The sequence below is a fragment of the Ascidiella aspersa genome, chromosome 7, assembly GCF_963924565.1.
Source record: "Ascidiella aspersa chromosome 7, kaAscAspe10.2, whole genome shotgun sequence".
NCBI lineage: Eukaryota > Metazoa > Chordata > Ascidiacea > Phlebobranchia > Ascidiidae > Ascidiella > Ascidiella aspersa.
In genome coordinates, this window is record NC_139453.1 from 26,586,887 (window position 1) to 26,603,962 (window position 17,076).

Sequence of the window (17,076 nt, forward strand, 5' to 3'; positions counted from 1 at the left end):
TAACCCTATGTATTTTACAAAAAGACTTAAGTCAAGTGAAGCCATTTAAACACAGTGACTTAAGCGCACGTAAGTCAAGTCATTGACTTAAGTCGTTACAACACTGACAGTTGCTCTAACAGGACATGTCTTATTTTATATATTATCCAGTTAAACTAAAATTTGTTGTTTCCAACATGACTTCATGGGCACGGAGTAAAAGGGGCCACGACTCATGAAAGGTTTACGTTGGTAATGGCTAAGCTAATTTTTTGTACCAAAATAAAACGAGTGTTCGTGCAATGGAGGCATCTTTAAAAATTATATTTACACAAGACTGGTAAGGATGAAAAATGTAAATTGCACATTCAAATGGTCTTATTTACAAATAAAAAGTTCATTATTCAAAAAACTATGTTATGTAAAAAATTCCCATTTTTAAAAAAGACTACCATTTAAAAATCAAAGTTAAAAAACAGTTAAAAAAAATATTAACTAAATTTTTTCGACGAATGTTATTCCGTGTGACGTGTAACATAATTTCATGTCACATAATTTCAGAATGGACATCATTTCAGATATTACAGCTTTAAGCCACAGTTTAGTAACCATACACCTCCCCCTAAAATGATGTTAAGATATTTCAAACAATTAACCAGTATTGCAGCCAAAGACAAAAAACGCCGCAACGAGTTGCGATAAATAAGTATTCCTGTTTCCTGTAAAGATCCGAGTTCGGATTTATACTTGCTTTTGTTATTTAATTTTAAAATTGCTGTTGTGGATAATTTTTTTATAACTGCTGTATAGGAAATTTGGTAAGGTAGAACATTTTCGCTTAATTCAATTTTGCAGTTGTGGATAGCAAAACAGCTGCACCTAATTAAAACAAAGTTTTACACTTCAAAGAATAATAACAACGCCACAAGAAGCTTATACCTGTACAGCAAGGTTGGCCTTGAGCGGAAGAACCTCCTTGTTGATTGCGTAGAAGTTGGCCATTGCTTTGGTCCAAGAACAGAGACCGGCCACATTACCACAAACCCTCCTCGCCACATCGATGTTGTAATCAGGGGAGTCGAAGTAGGGCTGCATTAGCTCCACCACCTGTCACGAGAATGCGAATGATCATTTTGCATTTAATTTGATGTGTATATATTTGTTTTTTATGTATACGGCAATGTCTTAAGCTGTACTTATGCAACTGAAAAAATAACCCTGGTAGAAACTGGAAAATATAACTCTGGTAAGATTTGAACTCAAGACTGTAGACCAGTGGTTCTTAAACTTTTAAAAATAATTACGCAGTGGTCCCCAAGTAATTTATTTAATTGCTCACGGTCCTTAAAAATATGCACAAATAAACACGTTGTTTTTAATGGTATCAATGGGACGGTTGCACTTGCGTCTTTGCTATCAGCTCGGCTATGTTAACCTTTAAAGAATCACTTTAATTGAGTCAAGCAATCACGAACAGTTTTAAAACCGTGACAGTACAGCCCTAGCCCTACCTACAGTGTCAGTGCAGCAAGCTGTAAAAACGTTCTCACTAGCACAACGCAACACTATGACGTTACAATGGACAATTCAACTTAATTTTTGTTCTTCGGAAGCGTCGTGTTGATTTTTGTTAGGCGCTTCGCGGCCCCAGGAAATTGTTACCACTAAAGGACAGCGGACCCCAGTTTGAGGACCACTGCTCTAGACAGATCGGGACCACTATTCAAGCAAATGAGCTTGCAAAAATATTTTAATAGTCCATATGTATTTTTGCTGCGGCTTGATCGTTTACCACAAAAAAGCTCAAGCAGACTTGGGGCGTTTTGGCGATCGATTACAAGTGCTTTTCGAAATGCGACTATAGAAATACGTGTCGCGAAATAAATAGCTTTCAATTACACAAAATTATGATTTTTAAATAAGGTAAAAAATATGGGTTATTGAAGAAACCACGTAAAATGGTAAACCATATTTGCAGTTGTTTATACTGAAAAGAAGCTCTTTCGGTTCTTATTTGTATTCGACGTTTCGGCTACCTATCCAGGATGCCTTCATCAGGGAATGTAACAAGACCACGCAAAATGAAACGACACAAAAAAAGAGATAAAAAGCGTCAAGAGCGACAACGTACAACGCAGTTGTTCATTTTCAGCACCTGTTAGTATGGATCTGCAAACAAAATGTCCGTATTTGAATTCATGGTATCCGGCCGCTGGTGGATATGCCACGATTTGCGAAACATTTTTTCCGGGTATACTATGCCTGGTAATTTGGGCATATTTTTTGCATTTGTTTGTATTACATAGAAATTTTTAAAGTTGTGCTAAAATTTTTTTTGTTTTAAAGTTGTGCAAAAAAAAAACAGTTAAGTGTAGGGGCAAATAAGTTTCAAGTAATTTAAAAAAAAATCTAAACAAAGGAAGCGCTGGGTCACGAAAAACGTTTACTGTTCAACACACATGAGCTCCAGCAATCCTCTAACCAAACACACTTAAACTACAATATCTCTCGTCCTCTTACCTCATCGTTAATAAGGTCCTTGTTGAAGTTCTGGAGGTTGTTGAGGAACTGTGTGTCGGTCATCATCTTCAACGCTTCCGACCAGGAAGGCTTGTTGGTGGGTTTGTCCGGATCCATGGTAACAGGATCCAACCTCCTCTTGAAGAGGATCAGGACGCAGTCCATGATGCGCATGATCAAATGAGGAGGATGTCCCAGCCTAGAAGAAGAGCAAGGGTAAATGATATTTAACATGAGGTTGAGCAATAAAATGCAATCTTAGTTGATCAGCTAATAAAACATTGTTGGTGAAGCACTGTTTATAAACATAGCAATTTAGGTAAAATAAAATAATAATATTATTTTTAACGACGCAAAGTCTGCACTTTTGAACTACGAAATTTCCCAAGGCCACTATACATTGATTTATTTAGCAAAACTCAAATTGGGAAACAATCTAGACGGATTGTATCAAAATTTGGCTAAAATGTCCGGTTTTAAGTATGCAAAACAAGCTAGAGTTACGGTTGGAGCGTCCATTCATTTTTATTACACATTGTTTGACTGAAGCTACGCTTGATACATCAATTGAAAAGTGTAATAGTGACGTCATAAACCCGACTGGTTAATAGCAGCAAAAGCCACATAAAGACAAATGTTAGAATGGCGGTTGCTTTTGCTCATTCTAAACTGCTAAACTTTTAGTTCATATTGTTTATTTCTTATAAAGTTTTTTTTTTATAAAATACTACACGGCGACCCCTCAGACAACCCCTTGCGACCCTTTGGGTTAAACCACTGCTCTAACCCCTGGACCGTTTAAGCACTCAACGAAATACCCATAAAGACAATTCAAAATCACCCGAAGGATACCCACAACAGTTACTGACCTTCTAACAGTTGCAATATCGGCGGGTTGAATTGTCCTAAGGGCAGCTTCGGCTTCTTCAAGTGCCGGTTTGGCTGCGGTCAGTTTCACTTCGGCCGCTGCCTTGTCCACTGCGATCACGTCCACGATCGACTGAGCCTTGTCCTTGACCTTCTGGACCTCCTGCTTGACCTTCTCGGCCGCGTGGGCCTGACTGGTCACCTGGAGAGCAAAATTACAGATTTTTAAGAGTAAAAGAAACATCCACTGTATATAATAATCCCAAAACAGCTTCTCTGGTAATTGGAATTGTTAACCAACGTTTTGGCAATCTATTTTAAGCGCCTTCTTCAGGGTGGACCATTTACAATTACCAGGAGATTGTTTTGATTTATTACTATGCCTGGTAGCAACAGTTTATATATCCACTGTATACATCTCAGTTCAAAGTCTAGCTTGTCACATGGTACGGATTCGATTTGTTTGTAGGTATATACCGCAGTAATTACGGCCAAACAAAGCAAAACAAACTAAACTTGGTCTTATTAGTTGTAAAATATAAATTGGCTTTACTTAAATAAAAGCAATGTCATTATTTCAATTCGAAGCCCGGCTTGTCAGTTTATAGAAAAGTTCTATTTGTTTTATTAGCACCACGGATGCTGATACTTAACTTTTATTCCGCAACCGCCCGGTATTTTAGAAAAACCAAGGCCGTCCGATTACTGAGAATTGTGCAACTATTGAAGTTGATGAAAATGAAATTTCAAGGTAATCAGGCAAAATTTGCATCAGCGTTAATAAGTTCTCTTCGATTTGCGAAAATACCAGAAACTAAGGAATTCAACTTTCAAGGTAACAAAGTTATGATTGGGGCGCAAAATATAGCCGCAATTGTTATACTAGTTTAGTATCGATCGAGTTAAGTACTATTAATTCGGTTTGGCTCTGAAGCTTAAGTGACATTGTCAAAGAAATTGAAGTTAAATTCCCCCATAAAACAGTGTTGTCACAAATATACTAATGTCAAACGGGTACATAGTATGGAAGTCAGCAGTTAACATTGAAAAGGTATGCTGAAAACTCAAATGCTATATTGTAACTCCGTTTAAACGCATGGTCTTATTTATACGATTTTAAATCTTTATTCCATTTTAGATCGTATTCTGTCATGGATATTATTGCGTATTTGGTTTTATTAGGTCGTTGAGTTTAATCCTATGGTATTATAGTTATTCTGCTTTAAATATTGTTGCTTTTTTATTGTGCGTTTTTTTGCATGGGATGATTCGAAAAAGAAACCACTTGATTTAAATCGGTGTTCAGGCAAATTGTTCGCTAGTAAATTAACGTAAAAATAAACCCACAAAATTCACATTTTTTTATAGTCACTACCTAAATTTAAGGTGATCAAGGCTCACCGAATGATTAAGTAAAATAACGCTTCAGTATTTTTTATACGTCACACAATCTCTCACCTCTTCTAGAATCTTCTGAGCTCTCTGATTGGCCACTTCCAGCTCTTTTTCCTTTTCGACCAGCTCCTGACTCAGCAGCGTCACCGAGCGGCCAGCCTCCTGCAGCTTTTCGAGTCCAAGTTGCATTCGATTTGCTTGCTCGTTCAGTTCTGTCTGCTTGTCACTGTAGATTTCCTTGTAGCCCTGTCGGTGAAAAGAGGTGTATAAAGCGAAGAAATCATTACGGTTTTCGAGTTGTGCATATACCGGAAAAGGCAAACTGCTTTGTTTTGTAAAGACGAGTGCAATCTATTCCAAATTGTCGTGAGAATCGTCGATTTTTATTCGGTGAACTCGAGTAATTCTCACGGTTATAAGTAGAGGGATTATTTTTTATTAGGCAAAAAAGTAAAGATTTGCCAAAAATTACAAACTAATTTTATTTTTTAATTATTTAAAGTCAAAATCTCGTACAAATTGCACAAAATTCGTTTACAAATTAAAAAAAACGCAGTGAGCTTTTTGAAATTATTATTCAGCTTACTATTTTATCTAATTTAGTTTAGAATTACATCCAACAAAATTTTAACTGTATTAAATCTTCATAAGAGCAGTATACAGTATACGCGAGCCGGCAGAAAAAACTAACAGCCTGGTTTGTCGTTTTTTAATCTAAAATTTACAGAATCGAGATACTTGATTGAATGGATTCAATTTAGTAACGAATTCTTAACAGCACCATATCCGATTCAGCTCGGTCGACAAATGACATCATAACATTTACCTTAATATTTTCTATCCTATAAGCATGTTATTAGGGGTCCTAAGAAATAAAATTTTTTTAGAACATCTTAAAACTATCCTACATTTTTTATTCTTATTAACCAACCTGAATGAACGAGAGGTAGGACTTGGGCGTAACATGAGTAGATCTCCTGAAACGTTGGAAGTACTCGGTGCATCTTTCCGCTACTCCGTCGTGGTAGGTTCCCATCGCTCCTTGAATCTGGAATAAGATTCAATAGAAATATAAGGCCGTAGCGAAAACATAACGATGTAGACATAATAAATAGCCTTTACTTACGCCACGATGAAGCGTTTTTTAAGCTCTTTAATTTTAAAAGCTATTACCACAATGATGATAAATCAAAAAAACGTAGGATAATGCCTTACAATGTGGATAAATTAAAACGAGGCTTCTAATTACGGTTACAATTATTTATTTACAAGGTTTTCAAAAGACAATTTGGAATCTTTTAATCTTTGCTCAGTGCTTTTTTCACATTTGATCGGACACCCTTGATCGTTTTTTTTAAACGCACACAACCATTTTCAATAAAAAAACCGAATAGAAATGGATTTGTTAAGTATGCAGTAAATAGGTGGATTTACGGAATTAAAATATGGATTATAATATTACCAGAACAGAATCTGTAATAACGAAATTTACACTGAACGATCAATTTCTCAAAAGATACACTTTTATTTCCCTTTAGTGCTGTAAAAAAATAAAACTTCCGAAATTAAACAACGTTTAAAGCGCTGATCTATAGAGGCTTACTATTAAGTTACAGTGACGTCACACACCTGCGTTTTAACTTCAGGGGTGCACTTGACGTCATAAGCCTGAAGGAAGTGGGTGGAGACGGCGATGAGGGCGTCCTTGGGCCACCTTCGGAACCAGTCCATGGTGCAGCCTGATATCAAGGCCGGGAACTTAAGCGAGCGATTGCGGAACTTTTCACCTGTAAAAAAAGAATAGTGTTTATTACCAGGGCTGCGGAGTCAGAGTCGGACTCGGGACTCTTTGTTTTGCCGGAGTCGGACTCGGGACTCGGGGCTCGAGTAAGACCACGTTATAAACTATCCGAGTTCCGAGTCCGACGTGCGCATGCGCATTAGCAAATTTCGAAACTGATGGGCCCCAAACTGTAAATTGTAAAGGTGTAATAGCATATTGTGGCATAATTTCCAACTATGTTGTGGGTGGATGAAGTATATCGGACTGGTGACTCGGGAGTCGGACTCCGGTTCATTTTTTTGGCCGGAGTCGAACTCGGGTTATTTTTAGGCGAACTTGCAGGCCTGTTTATTAGTTTCCTTTTTTGTATTTTTGTTGTAAAGATTTGATGATAACGGTTGTAAAAGTATCCACTGAATTTTTAATCCGCGACGTTTCACCGGTGCTGGTTATTAGGTCTGACGATTTGCCAGATCTGTATTTGTGTTAAATGTTTTCCATGTCTAACACCCTTGTATTGGAAGATAGAAAGGTCCAACTTCTTTGTATTTAAAGATTACACTTGGTTCGTTATGGAAATTAAAAAAAAACTGTCTATAACATGGGAAAATGATTATCCCTGTGATTCGGGAAAATAAGTGACTGGAAACGTTAATTGTATTCACCTGTCGCAAGCACAAGGAAATGTGCTGGTGACCCTACGAAATGAACTAGTTTTACAACAAAGCTGCTCGTAGCATTATAAAAATGTAATCAAAGAATTCCAGAAGTATTGTCACCTTGACACGCCCCTTTGGGCTAACACAGTTGGTTCTAGGGATGTCCGATAATATGGGATCGGGGCCGATACCCGATTTTAAGTGGTAGTATCGTTGTTCGTTTGATACCAGGGTGGTATCATTGCCGATCCGATCACACCATGTGATCAATTTGACGTAACTATTAACGCAAAAGTTTGCTTAATACCCAGCAAAAAACAACTATACCTTTGAGTGTTTCAATTACACATATTATGCTCTAATGCAGGGGTTCTTAACCAGGGGTACGTGTACCCCTTGGTGGTACGAAGCACCAAAGCAAGGGGTACGACATGCAGTGTGAAATTATGCGCTGTTTAGGCATATTTGTATTTAGGCAACTACGAAAAGCAACATAAAAAAACAATATTAAATTGACTGATTCTTTGTGTGTTGTAAATATTGTTGCTCACAAGACTGTAATTAATGCATGCATTCAACACGGAAGTTAGAAATACATTGAGTTTAATACCTATCATTACAATTTAATTTACTTCCGTCGGTCATTGTAGACAGGGGTACAAGAAAATTTCATGAAAGCTAAAGGGGTACGAGCGCCAAAAAGGTTAAGAAACACTGCTCTAATGTGTATAAGAGTGACGTCATTCGGTATCGGATCGAATCGCGATAATTTTATCCAAACTATCAGGTATCGGGCATCGGACCAAGTTGTCAAGTAACGGACATCCTTAGTTGGACCCGTATTCACTTAGGACTTACCGACTGGGGAGAAGCAAAGAACCACGTGCAGGTTTTGTCGCACTCTGTTCATGAAGTACTCGTACAGGTTTTCGTTGGACGGGGGTCGTCGGGGGTATTCTTTCTTCATGACTGGAATCAGCTCCTGTAAGCGATAGTGAACTGTATTGGTGTTTGCCGAGATAAATGTGATTAAATTTGTTTATAAAAGAAAGTCAAGAAACTGTTTGAAAACATGTGGGTTCAAGTAGAATTATTCACACAGTTGATATACTCCGGAAAATGATTGTTATTCAGTGAATAAAAAATTGCATAAATGTGTAAAGTGTTCAATAACCAACAGTTCTATTGGTTGAAGGTGTAATGTTGTTTACATCAGCCTTATGTGCTGTTACATTAGTTTAGCGGTTCTCAACCAGTGGGCCATGGAAACATTTTGAGGTGTGCCACACACCAATTTAAAAAAGCTAGATTTATCGTAAAACGTAGTTTCTTTTGTGATACTATACTTAATTTTACATGAATAATGGCCTTGGAAGGAATTGAGAAGGAATGTAAATTCAGCATGAAATATCTCACTAATGCACATTCGAATAAATAATCTGTTTTCAAATATTTTCTGCTGTTTTTTGTTCTAAACCCATACGATAGTGTTTTTCTTTTAGAAAAAATATTGAGCCACAGAACTTTTGTGCAACGAAAATGGGCCACAAAGAAAAAAAAAGTTAAAAAACACTGGATTAAAATAAACAGGAATGAAATAAGGCAACTCTCGACCTGCAATATCTCATCGACTTCATCTCTGGCGAACAGGTTGGGTACTTCCCCTGACGAGAGAACGTTATTCATGTACTCGAGGAAAGATTCGTCCTTGATCTCGTTGTCGGTGAATATGAAGGTCAAACCTTTGCCCTGAAGGGGTGTAATAGTACCGCTGTGTTTACTGAGTTACAACATTTAATGCCCGAAAAAACATTTAGTAGACACTAGTGTTCTAATGCCTAAAGTCAATGACTTGACTTAAGTGCAATTAAGTCACTTTTTTTTTAAATGATGACTTGATTTGGGAAAAAATGACTTGATTTGCTTGCTACACGTTATATGCTTGCTATATTTTGCGTTTATTTTTTTATTGCTCGCAAAGGTAGTTTTACCAATTTTAGTAGTGGAACGTTTGCTTTTATTACAACGATTGACCTGGATTTAGCTTGTTCTAATTATACTTTACTTATGATGACTGAAAAAGACTTGTCTTTGACTTATGACTTGACTTGGACTTAAGTTATTTTACGAATGACTTGATAGGAACTTAAGTCTTTTTGAAATGACTTGTTTACAACACTGGTCTCTCACGGTATATAGTTTATCAGTTTGCAGTAATACCTCAAACAACCATCTTAAAGTCTTAAGATTATAACATTGAAAAAAAGTCACAAAAACTGATTGTGATTAAGTTAGGGTAAGATAATAAAACAAAAAAATATAATAAAATGTTTCTTTTATTAGATTGGATTTGATAGAAAGTTTATCGGTAGGTTACAATCCAGAAAACATCCCGTTATTAGCGTGATGTGTTATTGATGTAGCAGTACGAACTTACATGAAGTCCAGAAGTCCTGTACAAGATCTTGAGATCGTCCATCAAGTTGCTGGTATTGTAGGATCGCGTCAAAGTGATTTGGAAGGTCGAATATCCGGCAATAAAGGACGCAAGCTTGGTCAAGCTTTGTTTTCCAGATCCTATACAATACAAACCAGATATTTGGGTTTTGGATTAATTAGGGTGACACTTTTAAAAAGCTCTTGGTCAAGGAAATGTCGACTTTAAAATATTGTCTGGACAAAAATCTTTTTAAGTCACCTTAGTTCCCTCTACTTAAAACACTATGCTCATAATTGAATGCATCATGTATACTTGCTAAAACTTAAGACCAATGACAGTATTTAATCTAACTCGAAAACCTTAAGATACAGTATTCAGTATATGTATTGTTGTTTTTTTCTTAAGGTATATTTTTAGAAAAGTAGCGTTTTTAAACCAATTTTGTAGGGCTAGCTTCCTCAATAAACTTGCGTGCTGCCTTGTAACAGTGGTAAATGAAAACCAGCAACAGTATCACGACGATTTTAAACCTTTATTACATCATCTCATTTTGACAACAATTTTTGAAAACAATTACCAGTCTCCGTTCAAAACTTTTTAGCAACTGAACTTAAGTTCTTTTTTAAGTAATAGTTTATTAAATGAAACACCTATATTTTAAAAACATTCCTGAAGCCACAGATCCTGAATGTATAATGTTAATATTAAACCTTTTTGGTAAAATCCGAAAAAAATATTTTCGAACCTCCGTCGCCGACGAGGAGTGCGTTTCCTCTCGGAGTTGCGATGAGAATAAAATGATAAGTATCGGACATCAATAAGTAAATGATGTGTTTAGTTCAATAATTTAAAAACTTATCCACCAACCTCCCACGCCCACGAGAAGTGCGTTTCCTCTCGGAGTTGCGATGATCCTTGAGATCTTGACAAGATGCACCATCGCGTCTTGGAAGAAGACAAGATCCATCTTGGAACCTCGGATCGTCTCGTTCATCGCTTCCATGTAACTTGATAAGGATAAAGAATTAAAGGTGTGTGCTAAACAGTGGCAATGTTCCGACAAGTATGAATAATATGGAATTTTATGTACTTGTTCGTACCCTCTACGAATACTGCATGTTTGTGTATAGGGTGAAGAGGCGTGCATTGCGAACAGGTAGCCGAATCACGACATTTTATAATCGTTATAAATGGCCGTATGTGTTTAATTCTAAATAGGGTAATCAGATGGCACTAAATACAAAAAAAATTGTATTTAATTCTCGATAAGCTTTCGCACCGTGACATTTTGAACGTTTCGAATGTCTCTTGATTCAGTTTAGATTTCTCCTCGTTTCCTTTTTTCTGCCGTCTATCTCCGCATTATATATATTATATAATTATAATCAGTGCCTTACTATGAAACTGAATAAAGAGTTATTCGAAACGTTCAAAATGATACATACTTATGTATGGGCTCTGATATTCCTACTACGGTTTACTAAAACCTCCAATCATTATCGTACAGGATGTTATAGTTTTACCGATTTATTCTTTTTATTTGTATTGTTAGAACATGTTCCTTTAAAGTTACTGCAACTGTACGTCAAGAATTCTTGTTGGCAAGATTTCTCTCCCCATACTCACCCGATTAATTTTTCCCTCAGGATCTCGAAGGATGGTATAGGATCGTAGACCTTGGGAGCCGAGAAGTCGAAGTCCTCCGGTTCGTCACCTGTCGGCTCCGGGGGTTCGCGCAGGAAGTCCACGAAGTAGGGGTCGGCCCCACCCACGTGGGTGACGTAATCGTCGCCCAGCTCGCTGCCCACCAGTGACGTCAGGGCCTTGTCGAACCTGCGGAATGGGAAGAGAATGAGGTGAAAAATCAGGTTCTGGATTTTACTTAGTATATGATATACAAATATTTGTATTAACACGTGTGGTATTATTATCGTCGTAGGGTTAATTTTATTTTTTAGGATAAATAAAGGCCAAGAGTAAATCAATTGCTGTCCATTTTATTCTAAGTTGAACCCTGGGATGATAAAAATCATTGTTAAATATCTTTTTAAGAAAAGGCATTTTTATTAGTTTTTGTTAAAGAAGAGCAATTAGGTAAAAACAACAAAAATGTGAAGGCGAAAAAAAAAATAATGATGAAGGAGGACTGCAGAAATAATAAAAATCAGCCCGTGTTCGTATTTTTCAAACGTATATCCCCTATAAAACCCGTACCCAATAGTTATCTTGACTGTGAGGCTAGTAATATAGCTCAGGCATGAACGTTTATTTGTCTTTTTGGTAGTGGTGTAAGTATGAAGACCTACGAGCTAACACTTACCAGGTCCTGTCTTCCTGGTTTGTAAACCTGTCAGCCACCACCCTCGTGCATTCGTGCTTCCAAAGTTGCATCAAGCTGCAACTATCCTTTACAACGTCGCACACCACCTTTAGCATTCCCTGCAAGACATAAGGTGTTGGTAAAAAAATGGTAGACCTATTGGTCGTGAATCAGGCGAGGCACACGAGAGTCATATTTCCTTGATGCCCTTTATTTCCAAGCCACGTGTTGGACCGAAACGCATGACTGCGCGTATCTTCTCCATACGATTGAGCGCGGTCCCTAGGTTTGCAACATAAGAGGATATCATAATGAACCACTAAAACTGTCTAAGATTACAGAAATAAAGGGAGTTGGCACCGCTGTTTTGTTTGGTGAAGCATCGGTATCGGAATGCCGGATTATTCTACACAATACTAGGGATGTCTTATAATATCGCATTGGAGCCGATATTCAATGCCCAAAGGACTGGTCCGATACAAGGGTGGTATCGGTGCCGATCGGATACCAAATTAACAGAGGAATATCAGGCTGAATGTGCGATCCAACCAGCCATTTTGATCTTAAAACATTAATTTTTATCAAGTTATATTAGGATACTAACTAGAGGTAACCAACCTAAAATAACACTAAAGAAAAATGTGACATATTAACCTGGAAAAATGATATTTAAACGATTAAATTACATATGTTTTGCTTGTCTGAGCATATTAATGACGTCAGTTGGAATCGAATCAGGTTGCGATACATTTTGTCCAAAATATCGGGTATCGTTGTATGATTAAAATGTAAACTATCTGATCCTTAGACAATACATACCTATATAGTGCAGATATTTTTCGCCACTAATACACCAAACTTTTCCACTTAAGGTCTACACTCCACAGATAAGCACGCGGTATATCGCATTTGTTGAAAAGTGCTACCTGCCAAATCCTGCTGAGATCCCTGAGGTTGAAGACGTAGTGGAACTTTGCAGGGGTCGGCAGCATCTTGATCTTGGTGGCTTGCCACAGTTTGCGCGTGAGAGGAATGAGCTTGGTGAGGAGCGAGCGTACTTCGTCCTGACAAAGGTAAAGTTAGCGGAATTGTAAGACATATTCGCACGTAGTACGATCATAGATAAACACTAAATGAAAATGAATGTTGAAATTATTTCATTTTAGAAAATCCTAAATAAAAATAATGTTGAAATTATTTCAGTATAATTATTAATTATATAACTTGAGCTTAACTATTAGGCTAAATATTCGTTACATTTTTATATTTTAGCTTTAAATGATTATACAAGATTTAGTTATACAGCAATCAGTTTAGACAAAACCTAAGTTGAAAGGATTTACTTAGCATCTCCTCGTTGGAGAATGCAATAAGGTAAAAAATAACAACAAATAAATTGTCTGTTGTTTATACTGAAGCGCTTAAAATGTATATTGGTGCAGTGTTTAATATTAATAAATATATATAAATGCAGATTATATCATTTGATGTTTATATTTTAGGGCAAATCTCTCGAGTATATTGCGAAAATAATGATTTAATATTGTAGCAAGCTTTTTTTTTTAAATAGCCTTTTTATTAATTTTTTTTTTTTAAATATTTTACCTTTTTTTTACTTTATTTTAAATATATATATATTTTAAATTTTTAAAATAACCATCGACATCACGCCTAAAAAAATAAAAACCCATGCTGAAATAAGGCGAAAACTCAATTACACCCTTTCCTGTTCATCATTAGAACATCAGCGTAATTCATAACAAGACCAAATGTAATTCCTTATTCCCCCTTTAATTAATGTTACTTATATACCAATATACTAAAAAAGACAACTTACGTTGTACCCACGTTGGGCGCAGAAATGTCCGCATCCGATGACGCCGAAGATTTTGTCAATCGACGAGTTGGAGGGAAGTGTGCAGTTGAACATTGCGAACTGACGCTTGAGACGCTGTGGGATGTCGTTGCGCCCGCCGCCCGGATGGATCATGGCGGCGATAAACTTTAAAAAAGTGGATTACTTTAATTGTATTGAATGGATTTCGTTGCATAAAAGGAGTGAGTTAATTTATTTGACACCGTCTGAAATTGTCGTCCAAGTTCACATAATGAGCTCTATTTATATTATTTTGGGAGTTGTTCACTATACTTAGTGGTATGCCTTTTGACAGTATTGTAATTACTTGACCTAAGTCCACTTAAGTCATTTTTATTGAATTTCTTAATTGACTTAAGTCTTTCGAACAAAATGACCTGACTTGACTTGAGTATTTTGAAGAAATCATTTGACTTGACATAAGTCTTATGGACAATGAACTGGGTTAAAATGAAGTGTTTTCATTTAGCTTTGTTCATTATTAAAATTGGGTTATTTGCCTTAATTTTGTACATAAAATAATTTTCTTGTTATATGTTGCGTTTTGTGGGATTATTTAGTTAAGTTACTGCTCATAAAGGACTTCACTTGAAATTGACTTGCTCTAGTTATGACTTGACTGTGACTTAAGTCATTTTCAAAAACGTGTTTACAACACATCTTTTTGACACCAAATAAAGAAATGTGTCTCTAAGTACCTTGAACAGCACTGGATCAATAAATTAAAGTGCATTTATTTTTTATCTTCGATTTTGCAATTTTATTTAGTAATACTTAACACATGGTTTACGTTATTGTTGCTAGGCCCAATACGTTTGTCCACCATTTTTGGTATATTAAAGGTTTATAACCGGTGGGTAAAATGAGAAACATAAATTATATTTACCTGCATGTCAACGACGTTTGTAAAATCTCCCGGTTTGTCCAAGTTGTAGAACCCACCGGTTTCCAGCAGCTGACGAACTATCTCGTTTGTGATCTGACAATGATACAACATTCGTTAAAAAGTCACGGAAAAATACAATATTTAAATATAGCAGTATACATATGAAAAAATAGGTTTTCGCGCCATGGTTCAAATTCTATTTACAAAATCAGTACACTTGTACCAACGAGAAGTGAATTCATAGCAAAAAAAACATGATAATCGTACTCTAAATGCATCATTACCTGGTCACCCCACTCGTTGATGACCGGCATGTTGATGTCATCCACGAACACAGTCATCTTCTTGCCAGCCGGAGGACCGTAAGTGCTCCCCATCCTCTTCTCCAGGTAGCTCTCAATTGTTCTCTGACATTCGAGAAGAACAGTTAGCTACAAGCTATATTGCCTTTAAAGGACACTGACTATAAAAACGTATCTAAAAGTGACATTGTTGCGACGTAGTTGCGAACGTAATAAACTTGCTGTAGGGGTTTAGATTCAACGTTTCACTAAATAGGTGATATTGGAAATCACCTTGACTCTTGTAAGATAAATGTCGACCTTAATTCCTGATCAGTAACAGCAGAATACTCAGCAAAGTTAGCAATTCAGAAATTGGTAGCTTTGCTAGACTATTCTGTTGTGTTTGGGGTTTGGATTATTCGCATTTTCTTTTTTTTTCTATTTTGGTGCAAAATTTTTTTGTTAAAACAGTTTATTAGGGTTTAATCCGAATCCGATTATTAATTTACTAAAGTAAACGAAAAAGATGAATTTAAGTAAGTATTGTGCTCCCCTCTTAGTTATCCTTGTATTCAATTCGGCTACTACCATTGTTGTGAAGTTGTGACTTTTTTGGAAACCATGTGGATAGTTTCGTTCCCTAAATCGTCATGTTTTTACCTGGAACATCATGGGAGTTGTTGCACTGGAGAAGTTCATGTTCTTGGAGAGATGTTCCTCAGGATTGTAGTTCGACATGTAGCCCTTTACTATCACAGTCTTGGCGGTTCCCTGTAAGCCACAATACAACACTATTCATAACCTGCTATTGGATCCAAAGGAAAAGTGTATAGCGTGGTAACAAGTAGAAGAATCGCGTTATAGTGTTTTAAATCGATATACACATTTAATAAACCTGTCGTGAGCATTTTTTTAAATTATTTCTACATTTCGGCCAAAAGACCCCTCCCCACACACCTAACCCACTCTTTTTTAAAGCACTCACCTGTTCTCCGATGAGCAGAACTCCCTTGCCTTGTTTGGCGCAAGTGTTTATGAGGAAGTCAGTTCTCACATTATCCACATTAGGAACAAGAATCGAACCGTATTCGGGAGTCGAGTCGGGAGGGTAGATGTACTCTACACGAAATTTAAAACCAATTTTGAACTGATTAAAGCTGGATCAAAACTACTTTAGTTATTTTTGACCTTCACGTGGTGTTTTCAAAAGTATTTAACGTGGGAACTATGCAAAATAAGCAGTTGAATTTATATATCCCTTTGTAATAGTTGTAGCACCCATATGTTGTAAATTTAGCTTGTAATAAACACTTTAAAGCCTTTTAAAATAAGTACTATAATTAGCAATATATTACAATGCTGTGGGTACATATGATGTTAACTTAAATGCGTTGCGCACCAGTTGATTTAAAGGAAAAAATGACATTTTAAGGAAAAGAATAAAACTAACGGAGCTTCCGCTTGTTCGCTATTGTTACAAAATAAATATGTTAACATATGCTCTTCAAAAATTGTTTTACCGCGATAGGAACCTCGCCCAACGAATTTAGATTAGTTAACTCCTAACGACGCACACTTTATAAACACATTGGGCTGTTTTGTTGGATGTTTTTGAACGATATAAGTACCAAACACCAACCTGTCACTTTGGAAGACCAATGGACCCACTTTCCATCGTCATCAACCACGTAATCAAATATGGTCTCGTCCGAATCCTGCGCGGTCGCTGGCAAGTCAAGATCAAGTCCTTCCGTGCCTAAAGTTTATAACAAAGTAATATGAACTATAAGTTAACGACAGTATGTATGGATGTGGATTGCGGAATCATTAGTAGAAGTTCAAGTTTGTAGAGCTCTTCTGGCAAATGTAATTTTAAAATTACATTTGCCAGAAGAGCTCTACAAACTTGATATTATGCCTGGCAGCAATAGCTTATATATTAGTAGAAGTTGTTTAACACTATAACACATATATTTGTTATTGGTAAACACTGCAACTAATTTTTTTCCTTGTTTGATTTTTCGGTTTTCAAATTAAGCCTCGTTAAAATAAACTGCAAGACACTAA

General features: G+C 36.5%; 1 protein-coding gene across 1 annotated transcript in view; it reads right to left on the bottom strand.

Moving 5' to 3' along the window:
- The window catches only part of LOC146138725 (dynein axonemal heavy chain 5-like), an 82,847-nt gene that overhangs the window by 20,648 nt on the left and 45,123 nt on the right, over nt 1–17,076 (bottom strand). The window contains exons 47-65 of the mRNA XM_083394043.1: nt 16,649–16,765; nt 15,995–16,128; nt 15,670–15,780; nt 15,010–15,132; nt 14,726–14,818; nt 13,801–13,965; nt 12,890–13,027; nt 11,964–12,082; nt 11,270–11,476; nt 10,511–10,650; nt 9,641–9,780; nt 8,818–8,952; nt 8,062–8,185; nt 6,391–6,548; nt 5,693–5,809; nt 4,825–5,007; nt 3,369–3,568; nt 2,500–2,698; nt 919–1,086 (exon numbers count right to left, since the gene is read on the bottom strand). Of these exons, the coding sequence (XP_083250169.1) occupies nt 919–1,086; nt 2,500–2,698; nt 3,369–3,568; nt 4,825–5,007; nt 5,693–5,809; nt 6,391–6,548; nt 8,062–8,185; nt 8,818–8,952; nt 9,641–9,780; nt 10,511–10,650; nt 11,270–11,476; nt 11,964–12,082; nt 12,890–13,027; nt 13,801–13,965; nt 14,726–14,818; nt 15,010–15,132; nt 15,670–15,780; nt 15,995–16,128; nt 16,649–16,765 (2,771 nt within the window). The remainder of the gene's footprint in view (nt 1–918; nt 1,087–2,499; nt 2,699–3,368; nt 3,569–4,824; nt 5,008–5,692; nt 5,810–6,390; nt 6,549–8,061; nt 8,186–8,817; nt 8,953–9,640; nt 9,781–10,510; nt 10,651–11,269; nt 11,477–11,963; nt 12,083–12,889; nt 13,028–13,800; nt 13,966–14,725; nt 14,819–15,009; nt 15,133–15,669; nt 15,781–15,994; nt 16,129–16,648; nt 16,766–17,076) is intronic.